The sequence below is a fragment of the Hylobates moloch genome, unplaced genomic scaffold (genome assembly GCF_009828535.3).
Source record: "Hylobates moloch isolate HMO894 unplaced genomic scaffold, HMol_V3 SCAFFOLD_1, whole genome shotgun sequence".
In the NCBI taxonomy this organism is placed as follows: Eukaryota; Metazoa; Chordata; class Mammalia; order Primates; family Hylobatidae; genus Hylobates; species Hylobates moloch.
This window is the reverse complement of record NW_026652276.1, coordinates 100153234-100174948: the sequence shown is the minus strand read 5'-3', so window position 1 is coordinate 100174948 and position 21715 is coordinate 100153234. Positions and strand designations below refer to the sequence as shown.

At 52.9% G+C, this 21715-nt stretch overlaps 2 protein-coding genes across 3 annotated transcripts in view; one reads left to right on the top strand and one right to left on the bottom strand.

The window, feature by feature from the left end:
• COL26A1 (collagen type XXVI alpha 1 chain) overlaps positions 1-21715 on the bottom strand; it is a 553406-nt gene that overhangs the window by 386056 nt on the left and 145635 nt on the right. The window lies entirely within an intron of this gene.
• NAT16 (N-acetyltransferase 16 (putative)) lies at positions 11827-21547 on the top strand. Its single transcript, XM_058443632.1, has 4 exons — positions 11827-11850; positions 17185-17590; positions 18558-18782; positions 19424-21547. Exons 2-4 carry the CDS (start codon positions 17189-17191, stop codon positions 19994-19996), a joined length of 1200 nt encoding a protein of 399 aa, XP_058299615.1. The 5' UTR covers positions 11827-11850; positions 17185-17188; the 3' UTR covers positions 19997-21547.

Genomic DNA, 21715 nt, shown 5'->3' with positions numbered 1-21715 from the left:
ATATATATATATATATCTCTCTCTCAAAGTTTTGGAATCTGGGACGTCCAAGATCAAAGCACCAGCCAAAATGGCATCTGGAGAGGGTTCACTTCATCACGTGTGTCATCTTCTCGCCCTAACCTCACACGGAGAAGAGAGGAGGGTCTCTCTCAGGTCTCTTTTTTAAGGGCACTGTGCTATTATCTATATATCCATTTATAGATCCTATATATAGATCCAAGGTTCTTGGCTCATAACTCCCAAAGCCCTTGTTATTTCCTAAGTAACTAAAACAATCGGCCCTTCTCTTGTTAGAGTAGTTGGCCTATGTCCTCAATTCCCGAAGCAACTTCGCAACAGCTTCAGAGTGATAAAAGTGAAAGACGGTCTTTTGTTAGAACGTGGGGGCACTTTTGGCCTCAGAAGCAGGCTTCAGAAAACAGTCTCTCTGTCTCTGACCTCCTCCTGGCCTCCTCTCTCCTGCTCCTTTTTCTCACCTAGGCAGGCCATAGAAACTAAAAATATACTGGAATCTTCTTCCCCTGCCGTTCTGTCTGAAGCTGGTTATTAAGAGATGCTCTGACCTACCTTCTCTGATTGTGGGTCATGAGACCCTCATTTCAGAAGGGGTCCTGCCTCATCCCCTGGAGGAAGGAACACTACACAGAGAGAGGCCAAGGAGAATCTGAACAGACAGGCCTGGCTGGGCTTCCCCACTCGGTCTGTTAGTATTAGGTGGTACCCTTTTTGTCCAATCACATTTCTTTTTTTTTTTTTTTTTTTGAGACAGAGTTTTGCTCTTGTTGCCTAGGCTGGAGTGCAATGGCGCGATCTTGGCTCACTGTAACCTCCGCCTCCCAGGTTCAAGCAATTCTCCTGCCTCAGCCTCCCGAGTAGCTGGGATTACAGGCATGCGCCACCACACCCGGCTAATTTTGTATTTTTAGTAGAGACAGGGTTTCTCCATGTTGGTCAGGCTGGTCTCGAACTCCCGACCTCTAGTGATCCGCCCACCTTGGCCTCCTAAAGTGCTGGGATTACAGGCGTGAGCCACCGCGCCCCGGCTTCCAATCACACTTCTATACCGGTGTCAATCATGCCTATCCAAGGAAGCCCCTGTAAAAGGCTCAAGAGGACTGGGTTTGGAGAGCTTCTGGAGAGGTGAGAATGTGGAGGTTCTTGGAGGGTGGTGCACTCTGGGAGGACATGGAGTTCCCAACCCCACTCCCCATGCCTCACCCTAGGCATGTCTTCATCTGTATAGTTTTGTTTTGTTTTCTTTTTTCTGAGACAGGGTCTCACTCTGTCACCCAGGCTGAAATGCAGCCTCCGCCTCCCAGGTTCAAGCAATCCTCCTGCCTCAGCCTCCCAAGTAGCTGGGATTACAGGCATGTGCCACCGTGCCTGGTTAATTTTTGTATTTTTAATAGAAATGGGGTTTGGCCATGTTGGCCAGGCTGGTCTTGAACTCCTGGCCTCAAGTGATCTTCCTGCCTTGGTCTCCCAAAGGGCTGGGATTACAGGAAGGAACCCAGCCCTGTTTTTGTTTGCTTTTGTTTTTGAGACAGGCTCTCACTCTGTCTCTCAGGCTGGAGTGCAGTGGCACCATCACAGCTCACTGCAACCTCCGCCTCCCTGGCCCAAGTGATCCTCCTGCTTCAGCCTCTCAAGTAGCTGGGACTATAGGCTTGCACCACCATGCCCGGCTAATTTTTTTGTATTTTTTGTACAGACAGGGTTTCACCATGTTGCACAAGCTGGTCTCGAACTCCTGAGCTCAAGTAATCCTTCCTCCTTGGCCTCCCAAAGTGCTAGGGTTACAGACTTGAGCCACTGCTTCTGCCCAATCTGTATCCTTTGTTTTTGTTTGTTTGTTTGTTTGTTCATTTTATTTATTTATTTTTAGAGATGGAGTCTTGCTATGTTGCCCAGGCTGGTCTCGAACTCCTAGCCTCAAGCAGTCCTCCCACCTCAGCCTCCCAAAGTGCTGAGATTACAGGCATGAGTCACCACACCTGGCCCATCTGTAGCCTTTGTAATATGCTTTATAATAAACAGGTGAATATAAGTGAGTGATTCCCTGAGTTCTGTGAGCCGCTCTAGCAAATTAATTGAACCCAACGGGGGGTTTTCTCCCAGTATATAACCGGTCAGTCAGAAGTGCAGGTAGAATAACCTGAGGCTTGTAAGTGGCATTGGTAGTGGGGGACAGTCTCCACTCAATGGGGGACTGAGTCTCCACCTGTGGGATCTGTCACTATCTCCAAGTGGTGTCCAGATTGAACTGGGTTGAAAGACGCCGGCTGCAGAATTGACTGCTTGCTTGGTGTGTGGGAAAAAACCCCCATACATTTGGCCACAAGATTCTTTTTTTTTCTTTTCCTTTCCTTCCTTTTTCCTTCCTTCCCTTCTTCCCCTCCCCTCCCTTCCCTCTCTTTCTCTCTTTATTTCTTTTCTTTTTTCCTTTCTTTCTCTCTTTTCACTGACTCTCGCTCTGTTAGCCAGGTTGGAGTGCAATGGTGGGATCTCGGCTCACTGCAACCTCCTCCTGCCGAGTTCAAGCAATTCTCCTGTCTCAATTTCCCGAGTACTTGGGATTACAGGTGTATGCCACCACGCCCGGCTAATTTTTTTTTTTTTTTTTTGAGATGGAGTTTCACTCTGTTGCCCAGGCTGGAGTGCGATGGCCCAAACTTGGCTCACGGCAACCTCCGCCTCCCAGGTTCAAGCGATTCTCCTGCCTCAGCCTTCCCAGTAGCTGATACTACAGGCGCACACCACCACACCCAGCTAATTTTTGTATTTTTAGTAGAGACGGGGTTTCACCATGTTGGCCAGGATAGTCTTGAACTCCTGATCTCGTGATCCACCGGCCTTGGCCTCCCAAAGTGCGGAGATTACAGGCATAAGCCACCACGCCCAGCCTGGCTAATCTTTGTAATTTCAGTAGAGATGGGTTTTCACCATGTTGGCCAGGCTGATCTCGAACTCCTGATCTCAAGCAATCTGCCTGCCTCAGCCTCCCAAAGTGCTGGGATTACAGGTGTGAGCCACCGTGCCCAGTCTTAATTTTCTTTTAATCTGTAGATTTCCTCTCCATCTCTCTGTCTCTTCTTCCAACTTACTTGTGGAAGAAATTAGATTGTCCTGTAAATTTTCACTGCAACCTCCGCCTCCCAGATTCAAGCTATTCTCCTGCCTCAGCCTCCCAAGTAGCTGGGATTACAGGTATGCCCCACCATACCCAGCTAATTTTTGTATTTTTAGTAGAGACCGAGTTTCACCATGTTGGCCAGGCTAGTCTCGAGTGATCCACCCGCCTCAGCCTCCCAAAGTGCTGGGATTACAGACATGAGCCACCACACCTGGCTAAAACTATATATATTTATCATATACAAAGTGATGCTTTGAAATATGTATTCTCTCTGGTTTTGTGTTTGTTAAATATTCTCCAGATAAAAAAGTGTTGGGCTTTTTTTTTTTTTTTTTAAGATAGGATCTTGCTCTGTCACCCAGACTGCAGTGTGCAGTGGCACGATCAGGGCTCCCTGCAGCCTTGACTTGTTGGGCTCAAGCGATCCTCCCACATCATCCTCCTGAGTAGCTGGGACTGCAGGTGTGCACCACCACACCTGGCTAATTTTTAATTTTTTTTGTAGAGACAAAGTCTTGCTATGTTGCCCAGGCTGGTCTAACCTAGGCCAGGCATGGTGGCTCACACCTGTAATCCCAGCACTTTGGGAGGCTGAGGCGGGTGGATCACCTGAGGTCAGGAGTTCGAGACCAGCCTGACCAACATGGAGAAATCTGTCTCTACTAAAAATTCAAAATTAGCTGGGCATGGTGGCACATGCCTGTAGTCCCAGCTACTCAGGAGGCTGAGGGAGGAGAATCGTTTGAACCCAGGAGGCGGAGGTTGCAGTGAGCCAAGATAGCACCATTGCACTCCAGCCTGGGCAACAAGAGTGAAACTCCATCTCAAAAATAAAATAAAATAAAATAAATAAATAAAACTGGTTTTGTTTTTGTTTTTGAGACCAAGTGTTGCTCTGTCGCCCAGGCTGGAGTCCCGCGGTGCGATTTCGGCTCACCTCAAGCTCCGCCTCCCGGGTTCATGCCATTCTCCTGCCTCAGCCTCCCGAGTAGCTGGGACTACAGGCGCCTGCCACCAACATGCCTGGCTAATTTTTTGTATTTTTAGTAAAGACGAGATTTCACCATGTTAGCCAGGATGGTCTTGATCTCCTGACCTCGTGATCCGCCTGCCTCAGCCTCCCAAAGTGCTGGGATTACAGGCATGAGACACCGCGCCCGGCCCAAAACAGTGTATTTTTAATAGCCAGCTAAAGTGAGCTACTTGTAAGAAGAAGTGGAATTAACCAGCCCCAGAGAAGATGACAATAATGCTTGCTGAATAAATGAACAGACATTGTAGCCAGTATTGGTTTATGTGCATGGGAAAGAGGAAGCTGACGACTGGGGGAGCACAGATGTGAAACTTCACGTACATCTAAGCACGCTAGTCACACTTCTAACCTTCAGAAGTATAATGTGAGGCTGGGCTATGGATTGGTTTGGGATTAGGATACTAGGAATCAGGGTGTACAGTGTCTCATGCCTGTAATATCAGCATTTTGGGAGGCCCAGATAGGCGGATCACTTGAGATCAGGTGATGACCAACATGATGAAACCCTGTCTCTACTAAATGTGATGAAACATGTGAGATCAACATGATGAAACCCTGTCTCTACTTAAAAAAAAAAAAAAAAAGCTGGGTGTGGTGGTGGGTGCCTGTAATCCCAGCTACTTGGGAGGCTAAGGCAGAGAATTGCTTGAACCCAGGAGGCAGAGGTTGCCATGAACTGAGATCCCACCACACGGCACTCCAGCCTGGGGGACAGAGGGACAGAGGGACAGAGGGAGACTCTGTCTCAAAAAAAAAAAAAAAAAACAGGCCGGGAAGCCAAGGCAGACAGATCACTTGAGGTCAGGAGTTCAAGACCAGCCTGGCCAACATGGTGAAACCCCATCTCTACTAAAAATACAAAAAAATTAGCTGGGTGTAATCTCAGCTACTCGGAAAGCTGAGGCAGGAGGATGGCTTGAACCTGGGAGGCAAAGGTTGCAGTGAGCTAAGATGGCACTACTGCACTCCAGCCCGGGCAACAGAGTGAGATTCCGTCTCAAAACAAAAACAAAAACAAAACAAACAGGCCGGGCGCGGTGGCTCACGCCTGTAATCCCAGCACTTTGGGAGGCCGAGGCGGGCGGATCATGAGGTCAGGAGATCGAGACCATCCTGGCTAACACGGTGAAACCCCATCTCTACTAAAAATACAAAAAATTAGCCGGGCGAGGTGGCGGGCGCCTGTAGTTCCCAGCTACTTGGAGAGGCTGAGGCAGGAGAATGGCGTGAACCCTGGGGGGCGGAGCCTGCAGTGAGCCGAGATCGTGCCACTGCACTCCAGCCTGGGTGAAAGAGCAAGACTCCGTCTCAAAAAAAACAAAAAAACAAAAAAAAAACAACAAAACAAACAAACAAAAAACAGGGATACCAGGAGTCAAGTTTTATCTTTACCTCAGGTCAACTGGGTGACCTGAGATAAGTGATCGGTCTGTTCTCACTGTCCCCAACTGCAGACATAGGCTGGAGGCATTCATACATTCATAAATACGAATTGAACACCTACTGTGTGCCAAGAACTGAACTAAGTACCTAAGTAACAGCGGCATAAAAATAACTATGACATCATCCCTGTTCTTTTTTTTTTTTTTTTTTTTTTTTTGAGACAGAGTCTCGCTCTGTCCCCTAGGCTGGAGTGCAGTGGCACGATCTCGGCTCACTGCAACCTCCGCCTCCCGGGTTCACGCCATTCTCCTGCCTCAGCCTCTCCGAGTAGCTGGGACTACAGGCGCCCGCCACCACGCCCGGCTAATTTTTTGTATTTTTAGTAGAGACGGGGTTTCACCATGGTCTCGATCTCCTGACCTCGTGATCCGCCCACCGCGGCCTCCCAAAGTGCTGGGATTACAAGCGTGAGCCACTGCGCCCGGCCGACATCATCCCTGTTCTAAAAGAAGTTTATATTAAGCCTGGCATGGTGGCTCACACCTGTAATCCCAGTACTTTGGGAGGTCAAGGTGGATGTATGACCTGAGGTCAGGAGTTTGAGACCAGACTAACCAACATGGTGAAACCCCTTCTCTACTAAAAAATACAAAATTAGCCAGGTGTGGTGGTGTATGCCTGTAATTTCAGCTACTTGGGAGGGTGAGGCAGACGAATCTCTTGAACCTAGGAGGCAGAGGTTGTAGTGAGTCAAGATCGCGCCTGGGCAACAAGAGCAAAACTCTGTTCAATAAATAAATAAATAAGTAAATAGTTTATAGCCAGGTGCGGTGGCTCACACCTGTAATCCCAGCACTTTGGGAGTCCGAGGCGGGAGGATCACTTGAGCCCAGGAGTTCAAGACCAGTCTGGGCAACATGGTGAGACTCTGCGTCTACAAAAAATTTTTTAAAAATTAGCAGGGCCTCGTGGTGCGTGTCGGTGCTGCCAACTACGTGGGAGGCTGAGACGGGAGGATCACTTGAGCCCAGGAGTTTGAGGTTGCAGTGAGCTGTGTTTGTGCCACTGCATTCCAGCCTGGGCAAAAGAGCAAGACCCAGTCTCCAAAAATCAAACAAAACAGTTCATGGTCACGCGTAGTGATTTTCCCTCTTTCTCTTGCCTGATTCCTGAAGTTCCTGTGGGTGTTCCTCGAGCCCTGACAGTCCTGACTGCGGAATAAACAAGAGGCTTCTGTTATGCCTGAATTCCAAAGTACAGGCTGTGATACACCCCATGTGAGAATTGCTGCTCCAGTTGGCTGGATAATAAAACCTACCATCAATTGAAATGTTGTGCCAGGAATGCTCTGCCAGGCACTTTACACACATTACCTTATTTAATCCTTACTGGAAGTTGGGTGCTATGTCCTTTTTGAGGCTGAGAAAGCCGTGACTTTATGACTCACCAGGAGAGTGTGGCGTCTCTGATATCTGCCTTGTGGGATGATCTAGATGATTCCTTTTAGTCTATCATTCTGAGCAAGGCTTTTAGGCACTCACTGGCTTTGTGACTTGGAGCCAATTACTTAACCCTTTCATCTCTGGTCTCCTTCCTCTGTCTGCAAGAGGAGCTGATTGTGAAGGTTGTGAAGCATGCAAGGTATTGGCCAGAGGTGGTGGCTCACGCCTGTAATCCCAGCACTTTGGGAGGCCAAGGTGGGCGGATCACTTGAAGCTAGGAGTTTGAGACCAGCCTGGGCACGTAGCAAGATGCTGTGTCTACGAAAAATTTAAAAAATAAAATAAAAAGAGAAAAAGCATATGAGGGATCCAGGTCATTTCCTGCAAATCATTCACATCTTTTATTTCACTGCTCTCATCACAACACAGATGTCCCATAGATAGTTGGAGACAGCCTGGAAGGTTGAGACTTGATTCGTAGATTGGGGAATTGTCCAGATAGGTCACTGGATGGGTGTGATAAGGGGGATGGCAGAAGACTTGGCATTGATTTCACAGTGGGACGGGGAGAAGAGGGGTCTAAGAGGGAAACACTCAAAAACAAAAATCCAGAGGAGGAAGTCTTGGTCACCAGAATCCTGAGATGCCAAGGCTTTCAGCTTGGCAAGTATGAAGATTCAACGTGGCTTATTATGGCCTGGCGAGGTGGCTCATGTCTGTAATCCCAGCACTTTGGGAGGCCAAGGCAGGAGGATGGCTTGAGACCAGGAGTTCAAGACCAGCCTGGGCAACATAGCAAGACTCTGTCTCTACAAAAAATATAATAATTAGCTGGGTGTGGTGACATGTGCCTGTAGTCTCAGTTATTCAGGGGGCTGAGGTGGGAGATCTCTTGAGCCCAGGAGTTTGAGGTTGCAGCGAGCTATGATTGTGCCACTGCACTCCAGTCTAGGTGAAAGAGCAAGATCCTGTCTCTTAAAAAAAAAAAATTTTTTTTTTTTTTTTGAGACTGAGTCTAGCTCTGTTGCCCAGGCTGGAGTGCAGTGGCATCATTTCGGCTCACTGCAACCTCCACATCCTGGGTTCAAGTGATTCTCTTGCCTCAGCCTCCAGAGTAGCTGGGATTACAGGCATGTGCCACCATGCCCGGCTAATTTTTGTATTTTTAGTAGAGAAGGGGTTTTGCTATGTTGGCCAGGCTGGTCTTGATCTCCTGACCTCAAGTGATCCATCCGCCTCGGCCTCTCAAAATGCTGGGATTACAGGCGTGAGCCTCGGCGCCTGGCCTATCTCCATTATAAATGGCACTAATACTTGATTGGTGCTTTATTCTCTCTCTCTCTCTCTCTATATATATATATATATATACACATATATTTTATGTATATATGTATGTGTATATATATACACACACAGATACACACACACACATATGTATATATATACATATATACGTGTGTGTGTGTGTGTGTGTGTGTGTGTGTGTATAGAGAGAGACAAGGTCTCGCTCTGTCACCCAGGCTGGAGCACAGCGGCACCATCAGAGCTCATTGCAACTTCAAACTCCTGGGCTCTAGCGATCCTTCTACCTCAGCCTCCTGAGTAGCTGGAACCACAGGTGCACACCACTGTGCCCGGCTAATTCTTTTATTTTTGGTAGAGACAAGGTCTCACTATGTTGCCCAGACTGGTCTCAAACTCCTGGCCTCAAGAGATCCTCCTGCTTCGGCCTCCCAAAGTGTTGGCATTACAGGACTGAGCCAGGAGGATCACTTGAGGTCAGGAGTTCGAGACCAGCCTGGCCAACATGGTGAAACCCTGTTTCTACTAAAAATACAAAAATTAGCTGGGCATGGCCTGGTGCAGTGGTTCATGTCTGTAATCCCAGCACTTTGGGAGGCCGAGGCGGGTGGATCACCTGAGGTTGGGAGTTTAAAACCAGCCTGACTAACATGGAGAAACTCCATCTCTACTAAAAACACAAAAATTAGCTGGGCGTGGTAGCACATGCCTGTAATCCCAGCTACTCGGTAGGCTGAGGCAGGAGAACCTCTTGATCCCAGGAGGCGGAGGTTGCGGTGAGCCGAGATCACACGACCGCACTCCAGCCTGGGCAGCAAGAGCGAAACTCCGTCTCAAAAAAAAAAAAAAAAATTAGCTGGGCGTGGTGGTGCAGCTACTCAGGAGGCTGAGGCCAGAGAATCGCTTGAACCCGGGAGACGGAGGCTGCAGTGTGCCGAGATCGCGCCACTGCACTCCAGCCTGGGCGATAGAAAGAGACTCTGTCTCCAAAAAAAAAAAAAAAAAAAATTCCTATGGGATCTAGTCCATAGCCTTCTCAGAATCTACTTTGCTCTTCTGTAAAATGGCTAAACAACCCGCCCTCCCCTACAGCGTTGTGGAGATTAAGCTACAGTGCTTAGTAAACATTGGGTGGTTCAGTGGTTCACACCACATCGCCACCAGTACTGGGTAGAGGGTAGTCCTGGAATCTAGGCCAGCCACGCCAGGGCTGTCTCCTCTCAGCCAGATCTCTCCTCCATCCCAGAATAGGCCTCCTCCCTGCAACTCTGAGCACTCAGGAAGCTGAAAGCCACTTGTTCTCTAGCTGAGAGGAAAACCGGCTCTCCTAGATGTCTGACAATGAAGCCTGGAACAAGATGGCTTTCCATTGGCCCAGTGAGCGGTTTGGAGGCGGGACTTACAGTGACAACTTGCTTCTGAGTGGCTTGGACTTAAGGGGAGGGGCCGAAACGTTGGGAAACTTTTAATTCTGATTGGCTGATGGAACTGGAAGTGTGTGAGTGTTGGACCAATCCAAGAGTTTCTGTTGGTGGAAAGTGTGGCTTCTGGCGAAAGGGGAGGGATTAGCATATGGTGGTCCTCCCTTTGGCCACTAGTGATTTTTTCCTTGAAACCTGTAACTTTTTGAAGTTCTTTCCCATCATGAAGCATATGGCACCTTAATCTGCAGTTTGGTGAGACGCACAGTGTGTTAGCACTTTCAGAAATCAGAAATAGGGGGAAGTCCTATTTTAAAAATGTTGAATAACTTGTCCGTTGCATTTTGCACCAACCAGTGGCGGTGCAGTTGCTCAGGAGGCTGAGGCAGGAGAATGGCATGAACCCGGGAGGCAGAGCTTGCAGTGAGCCGAGATCGCGCCACTGCACTCCAGCCTGGGCGACAGAGCGAGACTCCTCTCAAAAAAAAATAAAAATAAAAAAAAATTATTCCCTGCATCTCCAAAGCAGTTTACAGTTACTAAAGGGCATTGTCTATCACTTTCCTGGCTCCTTACAGGGTAGAACTGAAGGTGTTCTGATCTCACTTTATTATTTTATTGTATTTTGAGTTGGATTCTCGCTCTGCCGCGCAGGCTGGAGTGCAGTGGCGCGATCTCGGCCCACTGCAACCTCTGCCTCCCAGGTTCAAACGATTCTCCTGCCTCAGCCTCCCAAGTAGCTGAGATTACAGGTGCAGGCCACTGTGCCCGGCTGATATTTGTATTTTTAGTAGAAACGGGGTTTCGCCATGTTGGCCCTGCTGGTCTTGAACTCCTGACTTCAGGTGATCCTACCACCTCGGCCTCCCAGAGTGCTGGGATTACAGGCGTGAGCCACCGTGCCAGGCCAGGCCAGGCTAATTGTTGTATTTTTAGTAGAGACGGGGTTTCACCATGTTGGCCAGGCTGGTCTCGAACTCCTTACCTCAAGTGATTCGCCCACCTCGGCCTCCCAAAGTGCTGGGATCACAGGCGTGAGCCACCGCACCGAGCCTTGAGCTCACTTTATAGGTGGGATGGAGAACCTTGTAGGAGTTAAGAGCCTGGGCCACCGGCTTATTAGAGCAGGGGCAGCGGTGCACCCACCCGAGTCCCAGCTCCACACTTCCCTCTTCCTCCCCAGCCACCAGGATCAGCGTGGGGTGCAGAGGCTCCTGCGTGCAGAGGTCTGTGTGAATGTGCCTGGGTGTGCGCTGTGTACCTGGAGGTCTTTCTGCCTGCTGTCCCGTGGGGTACATTGTGGATTTAGGGGCCTTGTGCACCCGGGGAACCAGGGTGCTCGGGCACCCACGCAGTGGTGAGAAGATGGAGAGGTCTTGGCCTCGCTCTGCCCTTTTTAGCCTTTCAATTTCTGTCTCTTGATATCTCTTCACCTTCCCGTGTTCTAGGGTTTCTGATTCCCTCTATCAGTTTCCGGGGATGAAGGCTGGAGTCCCCTTCCCAGCCGCTCTAATAATGGAGAGAGGAGATTCTATTGAGGGGTGGCTCCTAGAGGAGAAGGACTTCAGGGCAGTGGGGGACCCCCAGACAGAGAACAGAGGTGCTGGGCGTGGGGTGGGGAGATAACTAAGCCAGCAACACCAGCATCACCACCACCAAAACCCGAGACACCACCATCCTCAGTCCCACTCCCCAGCCGGGACACAGGGCGGAGTCTCGCTAGTAGGGCTTGAGGCCACCCAGCTGCCCAGGGCGCACCCTGATCCCCGGCCCCGCCAGCAGGGCACGAGTCCGCTCCGGATCCGTCCCGGGTTTCTCCCGCGTCGCCGGGGTCTCCGCCCCTCGGAGCTGCCGCCGGAGCGTCGCCGCGGGAGCCACGCGTGCCACCCGAACCCCTGAACCGATGGGCGCCCGGCCGCGTCGCCAACGGAGCTGCGGCGCTGCCCCAGGGCTGACCTTCGACATTCGAGTCGGGCTCCGACAGCGCGGCCGAGTCCCCGCGCGTCATCCTCCTTTGACTCTTGGGGGCTCCAAAGGGACCTCTCTCTTGGCACCGGCGGTGTCTGCGCCCGCCGCCAGCCCCGCTTGGCTTTGCGGCATCTCGGCCCTGGCTCCAGCTCCGGCTCTGGCGAGGTAGGGGGGCGGCCGGGCCTGGGGACTGGGGAGGGGGCTAGCGTGCTCCTCCACCGCAGAATGGGGCAGCAGAAGGCCACCGCCTCGCAGGGGGACCAAGCGGTTGCGCCCCCTTCTGCCCAGCCCCTCCCAGTCCGAGTACCCAGAAAACTGAGTCAGAGGCTGCGCTTCAGGTGTCCAGAAGCGCTCCCCCGCCCCCCTCTGTTGCCATGTTGCTCCCACCTGTCCCCAGGGTCCCGTGCCCAGGGGAACCCCCGCCAAGCAGATCGCTCCCTTCGCAATCTCCCTCTCGCCCAAGCCCAAGCCCCCAATCCGGGATAGACGCAGAGGGAAGACCCTCACTCGGGAAGACCCTGCAAGACAGGCCCCGTCCTCCACGACTGTGGCCCTCTGGGGCCCTCCCCCCACCCCCCTTCGCTGGGCCATCTTCCCCGGCCTCTGCCTCTGCCCACCCCCTAGGCCTTCCCTCCCGCCCCCACTTCATCGCCTCTTCCCTGTCTCTGTTTCCAAGGTTGTCCTCTTACAGCCTTTTTTCTGACTTTCTTTTCCCCTTGACCCCTTCTCCTCCACGGATCCCCGCCCCCCACACCTCGGGGCGAAGGGGGTGTGTCACGCTCCTTTCTATTTACAGTGTCCCAGGGGAAGGGGTGCGTGCTAGGATTTTTTTTTTTTTCATCTGCTGGGCCCGGAGTCACGAGGTGTCATGTCTGTGATTCGGTGTGGAAGCCTCCTCCCGCTCCCTGCCTGTCCCCCGCGGCCGCATCTCCTGTCCGCTTTTGTCTGCTCTCTGCCTCCATTCCCGTCCTTTTCGCTCTCATATTTGGGCGCTTTGTGCAGCTGCCTTCTTTGTCTCTGCCTCTCAAGCGACTGGGCTCTCCCTTCCCTCCCTCTCCTCCCTCCCCCAGTGTCAAGAAGCCATCGGCCTCAGGGGCATCGATATTTCAGGTGTGTGGGGTGTGGTGGGAGTGGGGTGCGGGTGGGTGGGCTCCCAGCATTCCCAGCTCTGACTCTGATCATGCCCAGCTATGACTCCGATCACCCCCTCCCCAAAGAGATCATTCATATTTATGAGATTTAAAGAATGTCCCCAAGGATGTGGGGATAGGGATGAAGAGAGAAGTACTGTTCCTCTTTCTCTCTTTTTTTTTTTTGACGGCATTTCACTCTTGTTGCCCAGGCTGGAGTGCAATAGCGCGATCTGGGATCACCACAATCTCTGCCTCCCAGGTTCAAGCGATTCTCCTGCCTCAGCCTCCTGAGTAGCTGGGATTACAGGAATGCACCAGCATGCCCAGCTACTTTTTGTTTTTTTGTTTGTTTGTTTGTTTGTTTGTTTTAGTAGAGACAGAGTTTCTCCATGTTGTTCAGGCTGGTCTTGAACCCCTGACCTCAGATGATCCGCCTCCCTTGGCCTCCCAAAGTGCTGGGATTACAGGCATGAACCACCGCGCCTGGCCAAGAAATGCTGTCCCTCTTTTAGGAGGTCCGGGAGATACCTGGACTACATTTCCAACAGTGCCCTGGACTCACCAGCTGCCTCCGCCTCTGCCTAGACATCTGATGAGAGTTAAGAGTTCCATGGAGCCAGGCTGGAGGGTGCTGGACTGGAGGGTAGGAAGTGGTCAGCATGCGAAGCAAGGGTTACAGGCCAGCCCACAGCTTTGGCTTGGCCTGGAATCCCTGACCTGTTTTATTACTCACCTCCTCCAAGATTGAAGGACCTGGGAACCTTTGTTCATGTCCGCCAAAAGGGAACAGGGGCAGAGGTGGTGCCTGGGTTGAAAGATGGGGGATGCATTGGAAAGTTCTTCCATCCCAGTGAATCTGGGAACTCCCCACGTCCACCCCTACCCTTACTCCCACCACAGACAACCTTATCTGAGATGTAGAAATACCATTTGGAAAGGGTCTCCCTACTGTAAGCAAGGGAAGGAGACTGGAGCCAAATGTCTTGAAGGAGTCAGGTGGGTTCCAGTCTACCGGTTGCTCACAACTTATCACCTTTGGGGGTAGTGAGGGTATTGCTGGAGGCACCACTGAACCACTAGCTTGCATTTTCCTGGGACCCATGAACAGCTGGTTCATGTTGCCTGGAGCTACAGATGGAGTCAGGAGCTAGCTTGCTCTTCTTTGGGACCCATTGTCCTCAGAGCATGGTGCAAGAGGTCTGGGGCTTGGGCTGGTTCCAGGCATGGGGGCTTGTGTGTTGGCATAGGGATTGCTGACAGTGTGGGCCAGACAGTGAGGGAGTTCCTAGCAACCGCATCTCTGGTTCTTCATCAGCTTATCCCACCTGGGCCCTTCAACTCCTGTTCAAGGACCCAGTAGTTCCCCTCCTTGCTGTTCAGGCTGGGTTCAGAGATCCAGATACACTGAAAACAGATCTTGGCCGGGCATGGTGGCTCAGACCTAATATCCCAGCACTTTGGGAAGTGGAGGTGGGAGGATCACTTGATCCCAGGAGTTCAAGACCAGCCTGGGCAAAATAGTGGGACCTCCATCTCTACAAAAAATTAAACATTTTAAAAAGTAGCCAGGTGTGGTGGCACACGCCTGTAGTCCCAGCTACTCAGGAGGCTAAGGTGGGAGGATCGCTTGAGCCCAGGAGGTTGAGGCTGCAGTGAGCTATGATGATGCCATTGCACTCCAGCCTGGATGACAGAGCAAGACCCTGACTCAAAAGAATAAAATAAAATAAACAAAAAAGCAACAACAATAATAATAAGAGGTCTTCCCCCCTGGCCTGGAAGCCAAGGAAACTTAACTTTTAGCCTGGCTCTGCCCAGACTGAGTCACCTCGGGCAAGGCTCTTAATCTCCTTGATTGTGAAAAGAATGGGTTGAACCTGATGGTCTCTAATGGCCCCAGCAGGGGATCTAAATCCTCTGAGCCTGGCTTCCTCCTCTCCTCTGATAATTCTGGCTCCATATCCAGGTAATCTCCAGGTGTTGGAATCAGATGAGAAAGAATCAGAAAACAAAGAGGGAGATGGGACTCTTGTCTGGAAGCTTGGTTTGTATAGCAAGCATACCGCGTTTAGGCAAGCTCTGTGTATGGCTTGGAAGTGCAAACCACTCCTTGGTCCCACTGCTGGTCAACCTTCCCCAAACCTAGGTCAAACTTTTGTAAAAAAAAAAAAAAAAAAAAAGTCCAGTTCAGTCAATAAGTCAATATCACCCCCACAGAGTAGCTGGTCTGTGTGCCCTTGGGATGTTGGTTAATGAGGCTTAATGTAGGTTATCTGAGGTGAGCATTATCATTGGCTGAAAGAGAGAGGGGGGATTTGATTGGTTGATTTGGCTGATCTGGAAGAGACAGGCCCAGAAATAGAAGTTGCTGGGACTTGGATAGGAGGCTTTCTCTTTCATTTTGGTGGAGCTCCGACAGAACACTTTTCAAACGGTTCCTAGTCCTGGAGTGGACAGAGCTCAAGTCTCCCTATGGGGAAGAGGGGCAGAAGGAAGGAAAGGGGCGGGGGTGGGGGGTGTTGACTGGCTTAGAAAGAATATCTTGACTACTTCTTCTTCTTCTTCTTCTTCTTCTTCTTCTTCTTCTTCTTCTTCTTCTTCTTCTTCTTCTTCTTCTTCTTCTTCTTCTTCTTCTTCTTCTTTTCTTCTTTCTTCTTCTCCTTCTCCTTCTTTTTCTTGAGACAGACTCTCACTCTGTTGCCCAGGCTGAGTGCAGTGGCTCAACCTCGGCTCAGGCTCACTACAACCTCCACCTCCCGGGTTCAAGTGACTCTTGTGCCTCAGCCTCCCTAGTAGCTGGGATTATAGGCGTCCACCACCATGCTTGGCTAATTTTTGTATTTTTGGTAGAGATGGGTTTTCATCATGCTGGCCAGGCTGGTCTCGAACTCCTGACCTCAGGTGATCTACCCGCCTCGGCTGAGCCGCCGTGCTAGGCTGGCTTGACATTTTCTAGTGGCGCTATCTATCTTGCTTATATATGAATGCGTATGTCAAGAGGTGGAGGTGGGGGGATGGGGAACTGGGGCAGCAATATGGAGTATATTTGGGGTCTACACCTTCCCCCTTTGCCCTGGCTGGGATTGTAGCTGGTAGTGGCAGGAAATGGGGTGAGGGTGAATCCTCCACTGTTCTCTGGGAACTTTCTTGTGGACAGAGGGGTGACACTGGGAGTTTCTTTCTCATGTTGTCCTTGCAGAGGTCTTAGAGAGATGATGGGATCCTTGAAGGAGTGTGCCTCTTTTTTTTTTTTTTTTTGACACAGGTTCTCTCTCTGTCACAGAGGCTGGAGTGCCGTGGTGTGATCACGGCTCACTGCAACCTTGTCTCCTTGGCTCAAATGATCCTCCCACTTCAGCCTCAGAGCAGCTGGGACTACAGGCCCACTGTACCACCATGCCAGGCTAATTTTTTGTATTTTTTGTAGAGACAGAGACTCACTATATTGCCCAGGCTGTTCTTAAACTCCATGACTCAACCAATCCACCTGCCTTGGCCTCCCAAAGTGCTGGGAGTATAGGCATGAGTCTCTGTGCCCGGGCTTCCTTTTTTTTTTTTTTTTTAAACTACCCCCAAGTGCCTTTTTTCTTTTGCCTGGGTCCCTGGATCTGGGGCTGGTCTATGGGGAGCTCACAGGGTTCTAAGTTTCTGACTGTTAGGGAGCATCCTATAAGAGTGGAGTGGGTAGAGCTGAGATTTCTGGAAGCTGGTGGGAAGAGGGAGGGAGCTGGGAGCCCTCTACTCCCAGGGTCTGTGTGGACAGCAGAAAAGAAAGGGTGTGGGCCAGGTACAGTGGCTCACACCTGTAATCCCAGCACTTTGGGAGGCCAAGGTAGGAGGATCTCGATCCCAGGAGTTCGAGACCAGCCTGGGCAACATAGTGAGATCCCTATCTGTATTAAAAAAATAATAAGAAGAAATGAAGAAAGGGGCCAATGTGGTGGCTCACGCCTGTAATCCTAGCACTTTGGGAAGCTGAGGTGGGAGGATCACCTGAAGTCAGGAATTCAAGATCAGCCTGGCCAACATGGTGAAACTCCGTCTCTACTAAAAATACAAAAATTAGCCAGGCATGGTGGCACGTGCCTGTAGTCCCAGCAACTCAGGAGGTGAAGGCAGGAGAATAGTTTGAAGCCAGAAGGCAGAGGTTGCAGTGAGCCGAGATCGCGCCACTGCACTCCAGCCTGGGCGGCAGAACGAGATTCCGTCTCAAAAAATAAATAAATAAATAAATAAATAAATAAATAAATAAAAGAAAAAGAAAGGGTATTTGTGTAGGAAGGGGCATTAGGACCGTTTGTGTGCAGGGGCCCAGATGTGGAAACAAAGGGGCTGATCCAGGTGCTGAATTCTCTTTTTTCTTCAGGGTCATGAAGCTGGAAGCCAGCTGTGGCACAGCCACCTCAGAGGGCCCTAAGCCGGAAAAGGAGACTGCCCGAGATGCACAGCCAAGCTCTGAAATCCGGCCACAGGAGGTGGAGGCCGAGCCCAGGTCGGGATCGGGGCCTGAGGCTCAGGCTGAGCCCCTGGGGGCTGAGTCAGGGCCTGAGGCCAAGGCAGAGTTGTCGGGGGCCGATCCTGGGTCAGGATCGGGGCCTGAGGCTGAGGCCGAGCCATTGGACTTCGTGGTGGCCACGGAACGGGAGTTTGAGGAAGTGCTGGCCATCTCGGGGGGCATCTACGGCGGCCTGGACTACCTTCCTAGCCGCTACCACAGCTGGCTCCGGGACCCCGACCGCACGGTGGTGCTGGCCAAGCGCAACGGAGGCGTGGTGAGCCCGGGGGCAGGGCCCAGGTGACATGGGGTGAAGCCACCTGCGGGTGCGTGGATCTTAGGAAAAGGAGGATGAGAGCTTCTCCCCAGCCTTCGTTCGGATGCTGAGGAAATAGAGCCTGCTTTGGGACCAAAGTGCAGGGCGTGCAGTGCGGATCCAGGGGCTATGTCAGTGAGGGTGGGGTGGAGGACTCCTAAAGCAGAGGAACCAGAGGGACAGGTGAGCGTTTGAAAGTTCGAGGATCCACCGGAGGAGTTTCTGGGGGTAAAAGCAAAAAAGGTGGGGAGCAGGAGAGAGAGGGTAGGCTAGGGGTGGGAGCAGGAAGAGCTTAGAGTTGGGCTGGCGAAGGAGCTAAGAGGAAGTGGGGCGTGGCAAACTCCCGGGGGAGGAGCTAATGAAGGGGCGTGGCGAGCGGTCCGGAACTTGACGCACTCTGAGCTGGAGTATCTCAAGAGGTGGAAGGGGCCGGGCGCGTCGACTCAAGCCTGTAACCCCAGCTCTTTGGGAGGCCGAGGCAGGAGGATCACTTGAGGCTAGGAGTTCCAGACCAGTCTGGGTAACATGCGAGACCCCTGTCTCTAAAAATAAATAAATAAAAAGCCGAGAGTAGGGGTGCGTGCCTGTTGTCCCAGCTACTAGGAAGGATTGGGGGTGGAGGGGATCGCATGATCCCAGGAGTTTGAGGCTGCAGTGAGCTGTGATCCCACCACTGCGCTCCAGCCTGGGTGAGGAGACCCTGTCCTAAATTAAAAAAAAAAAAAAAAGGTGGACGAAGCCCCCGCGAATGACTGTTCCGCCGGCTCTGTAATCTGAGGCCCAAGTGCCGTGCCACCCCAGGCCTGGCCTGGTGCCCGGGTGGTGACGCGGAGTGCTCAGCGTGTGGGAAGAGGAGAGCCCAGTGAGCCGACAGCCCTGGCAGGGGCGGAGGCGGGGAGGGCCCCGCGCTAACGGCCTCGGTCCGCAGATCGCCCTGGAGTCTGTGAACGTGATCGACGCCGGGGAGACGGCGCTGGTGGAGGGGCTGCGCGTGGCGCCCTGGGAGCGCGGGAAGGGCGTGGCCGGGCTGCTGCAGCGCTTCTGCTCGCAGCTGGTCAAGCGACAGCACCCGGGGGTCAAGGTGGCACGGCTCACCCGGGATGACCAGCTGGGCCCCCGGGAGCTGAAGAAATACCGCCTAATCACCAAGCAGGTGAGAAGGACGGGGAGCTCAGATGGCTGGGCCTCTCTGCTGGGGCATACGGGGAGACCCTCCCTACCCCCAGCAGAACACGGGCTTTCTCTCTCTCTGGGCCTTACCGAGTGGCGCGGCCCATAAGCCTTGCCCTGGGACTCCCAGTCCTTACCACACCCTTTGACCCAGGGGAAGTCAAACTCCCGACTCCCAGCCTGAAACCCTAGTCCTTACTTCCCAACTTCGGGTACCCTGCCTCCCCTAGGATCCTGCCTCTGTTCAGGGACCCAAGCCTTCTCCTCTGAGCCTTTGTCCTCCCTCTGCGCCTCCCCAATCCTACTGACTGATCGGCCTCCCTGGCTTTCACGTCCCTGGAGACCCAGGGACCCGCGCCCTCGGTTCCCTGGCTGCTCCATACTGATCCCACCTCTTCTTGGGGATCCACTTATTGGGAGCCCGTGCCCCTGGTCCCTGTCTGGTACCCTTGAAACCCAGGCTTTCCCATACCCCACTCGGCCCGGAGCCCTCACGATCGCTCCTCCAGAGGGACCCAGGTGGGAGCCCGTGGGCGTGAACGTGGGAGTGAAGATGCCTGCCGAGAGGCGCCGGGCTCGCCAGCCCTGCCGCGCCCGCCCCGCGCTCACTCGTGCCCCCCGCAGGGCATCCTTTTGGTCCGATTCAACGCGTCCGCGCTGCTGGCCGGGCTGGGCGCGCGGCTGGCGGCGCTGCGGACCTCTGGCACCTTCTCGCCGCTGCCCACCGAGGCCGTGTCCGAGGCAGGCGGCGACGTGGCACGCCTCCTGCTGTCGCCCTCCGTGCAGCGCGACGTGCTTCCGGGCGGGACCATCATCCAAGACTGGCAGCCCTACCGGCCGAGCGAAAGCAACCTGCGCCTGCTGGCGGCCAAGGGCCTGGAGTGGCGCGTGGACAGCCGCGCGCGCCCGCGCGTGCTCACGCTGTGCACGCGCCCCTTCCCCATCCCGCACGGAGGGGACGGCACTTGGCGCTATCTCAACATCGACGCCTTCGGTAGCGACGGCGCGCAGGTGCAGAGCCAGCTGCTGTGGCACCTGCAGCGCCAGGCCCCGCTCCTCGCTGGCCTCAACGTCATGTGCCAGCTCTTCCTGGAGCCCCAGCTGTGGTCACAGCTGGCTGACTTCTGCCAGGCCGGGCTGGGGCTGGAGCTGGTGAAGGGTTATACTGAACAGTACCTGCTGGAGGCCGACATCTGAGGCCTCTCCTCTGGCGGAGAGGGGGAAAAAGACCCGCCCCCTTCCGCAGTTTCCCCAGCCAGCCTCTTTCCTGCCATTTCCGACGCTGCGTCTCCTGAGAAGTCCCCTCTGACTCCTGCCCTCCTGCCCTTACCGGCGCAGGTCCCCCCACTCTGTCCCTTTTCCCTTTACTATCTTGCCTCTAGCTCCCCCCAAACACCATTGCCCATTCCCTGACCTGAACTTGCGGACTATTGGGTGGGGCGTGGGGGTGGGGGCCTTGAGCTGCTGTTATCCACCCTCTCTTTTCCCAAAGAACTGGTCCCCGCACAGGCTTCAGAGTCCTTCCTTCCCTCTCCATGACCTCACCCCGGGCGTGAACTCCCCCTTTCCTGGCTTCTCCCTTCTGCCCCCTCGTGGGTGGAAGCACTCAGGAGTGTGTGGGATGCCCAGCCTCGTTCCCGAGCGCAGCCTCCCAATCCGCGTTTCTTTTCTTCCTCCTGCCCTTTCTAAAGCCCTAAAAACTGGCCCTGCCCTGCCCTCCCCACTCCAAGCCCCTCCCCCTGCTCAAGCCTCTGGTGCCAGAGATCAGTGCGCTCTCCCCACTTCTCTCTATCCCCTCATCCTCATCCTCTCTGGATCTCTACAACGCTTAACACCGCAGTGCCCATTTTTCTGTCCCTGTTTTCCTTCCCATCACCAGCCCAGTGTGCAATCCAGAGAGAGAGAGAGAGAGAGAGAGATACTGTAAAATGAAATATATTTAGAATGCTCCCCCATTTGGGTCCTTGTTCACCTGGTGATGCACTTTCTGAGCCTGCCTCTCTCACTGGGGTTTCCTCCAGCTTTGCACAACGTTGCTATTTCTCAGGATCCCCCGTGCCCCAGCTCACCCGAGCGTGGGGTGGGGGGTGATGGTGTGGTTCTAGCTGAAGAGTTTGGCACAGTGGAGGGCAGGTCCCTCAGCCTGGCATACGGGCTGTCTCCTGGTTCCAACCAGGCCGCCTTCTAGTGCAACTGGAATCCCCACCTCCTGGTATTTCTGGACACCACTCCCTTCCTCTGGATCATTTATGCTTTTAGAACTTTGAGAGTCTTCTATTTAATTGCAAGTAGTAACAGCTGCATCTGCACAGCGCTGTCTCCAATACTGGTTCCCCACATCAAAGGCAGAGGGAGAAAACAGAAGGCTGGGAAAGATCAAAGTGACTTGTAAGTCATTCAGAGTAGCTAGGAGCCTCCCAGCGAATAGAACCCGGGTGTCCCAAGCCTAAAGCATGACCTAGAACTTCACTCTGTGTGATGATGTTAGCTTGAGCTTCTTGTTGGGCAATGCATAGGTGCTAGGAGAATGTTGGCAGTGAGTTAGGGGTTCGCCAGGGATGGGATCCGAGATGTGGGCAGAGGTGGACACCAGCAGGTGGAAGAATGTGGACAAGGTGGGGGGTGGGGGCAGCCGCCGCTTCGCCACTTTCCCCAGCTCTGGTTTTGCTACTGTGCTGCTCTCCTTGGCTGCCACCTCCTTGTCACAGTGACCACGATTGTATGACAATAAAATGGACCTTTTGGCCACTCTCTGTGTCTGTTTCACTTCCCAGTGGGGAGAAATGAGACACATTATCTTCCCCTTTCTCAGCAGCCTGTATCACAGAGGATCTCTAAGCCTTGTGGCAATGGGGCTAATGACTTCCCGGGGAGAAGGGGGAGGTGGAGAGGGGTTCTGAGGAGGGCTGCTGGCTG

What these genes read in the sequence shown, in the direction of transcription:
- NAT16 (XM_058443632.1), top strand. Translation starts at nt 17,189, where the DNA reads ATGAAGCTGGAAGCCAGCTGTGGCACAGCCACCTCAGAGGGCCCTAAG. An exon ending in CCAAGCGCAACGGAGGCGTG is followed by an intron (nt 17,591 to 18,557) that starts GTGAGCCCGGGG and finishes CTCGGTCCGCAG; the next exon opens with ATCGCCCTGGAGTCTGTGAA. An exon ending in ACCGCCTAATCACCAAGCAG is followed by an intron (nt 18,783 to 19,423) that starts GTGAGAAGGACG and finishes TGCCCCCCGCAG; the next exon opens with GGCATCCTTTTGGTCCGATT.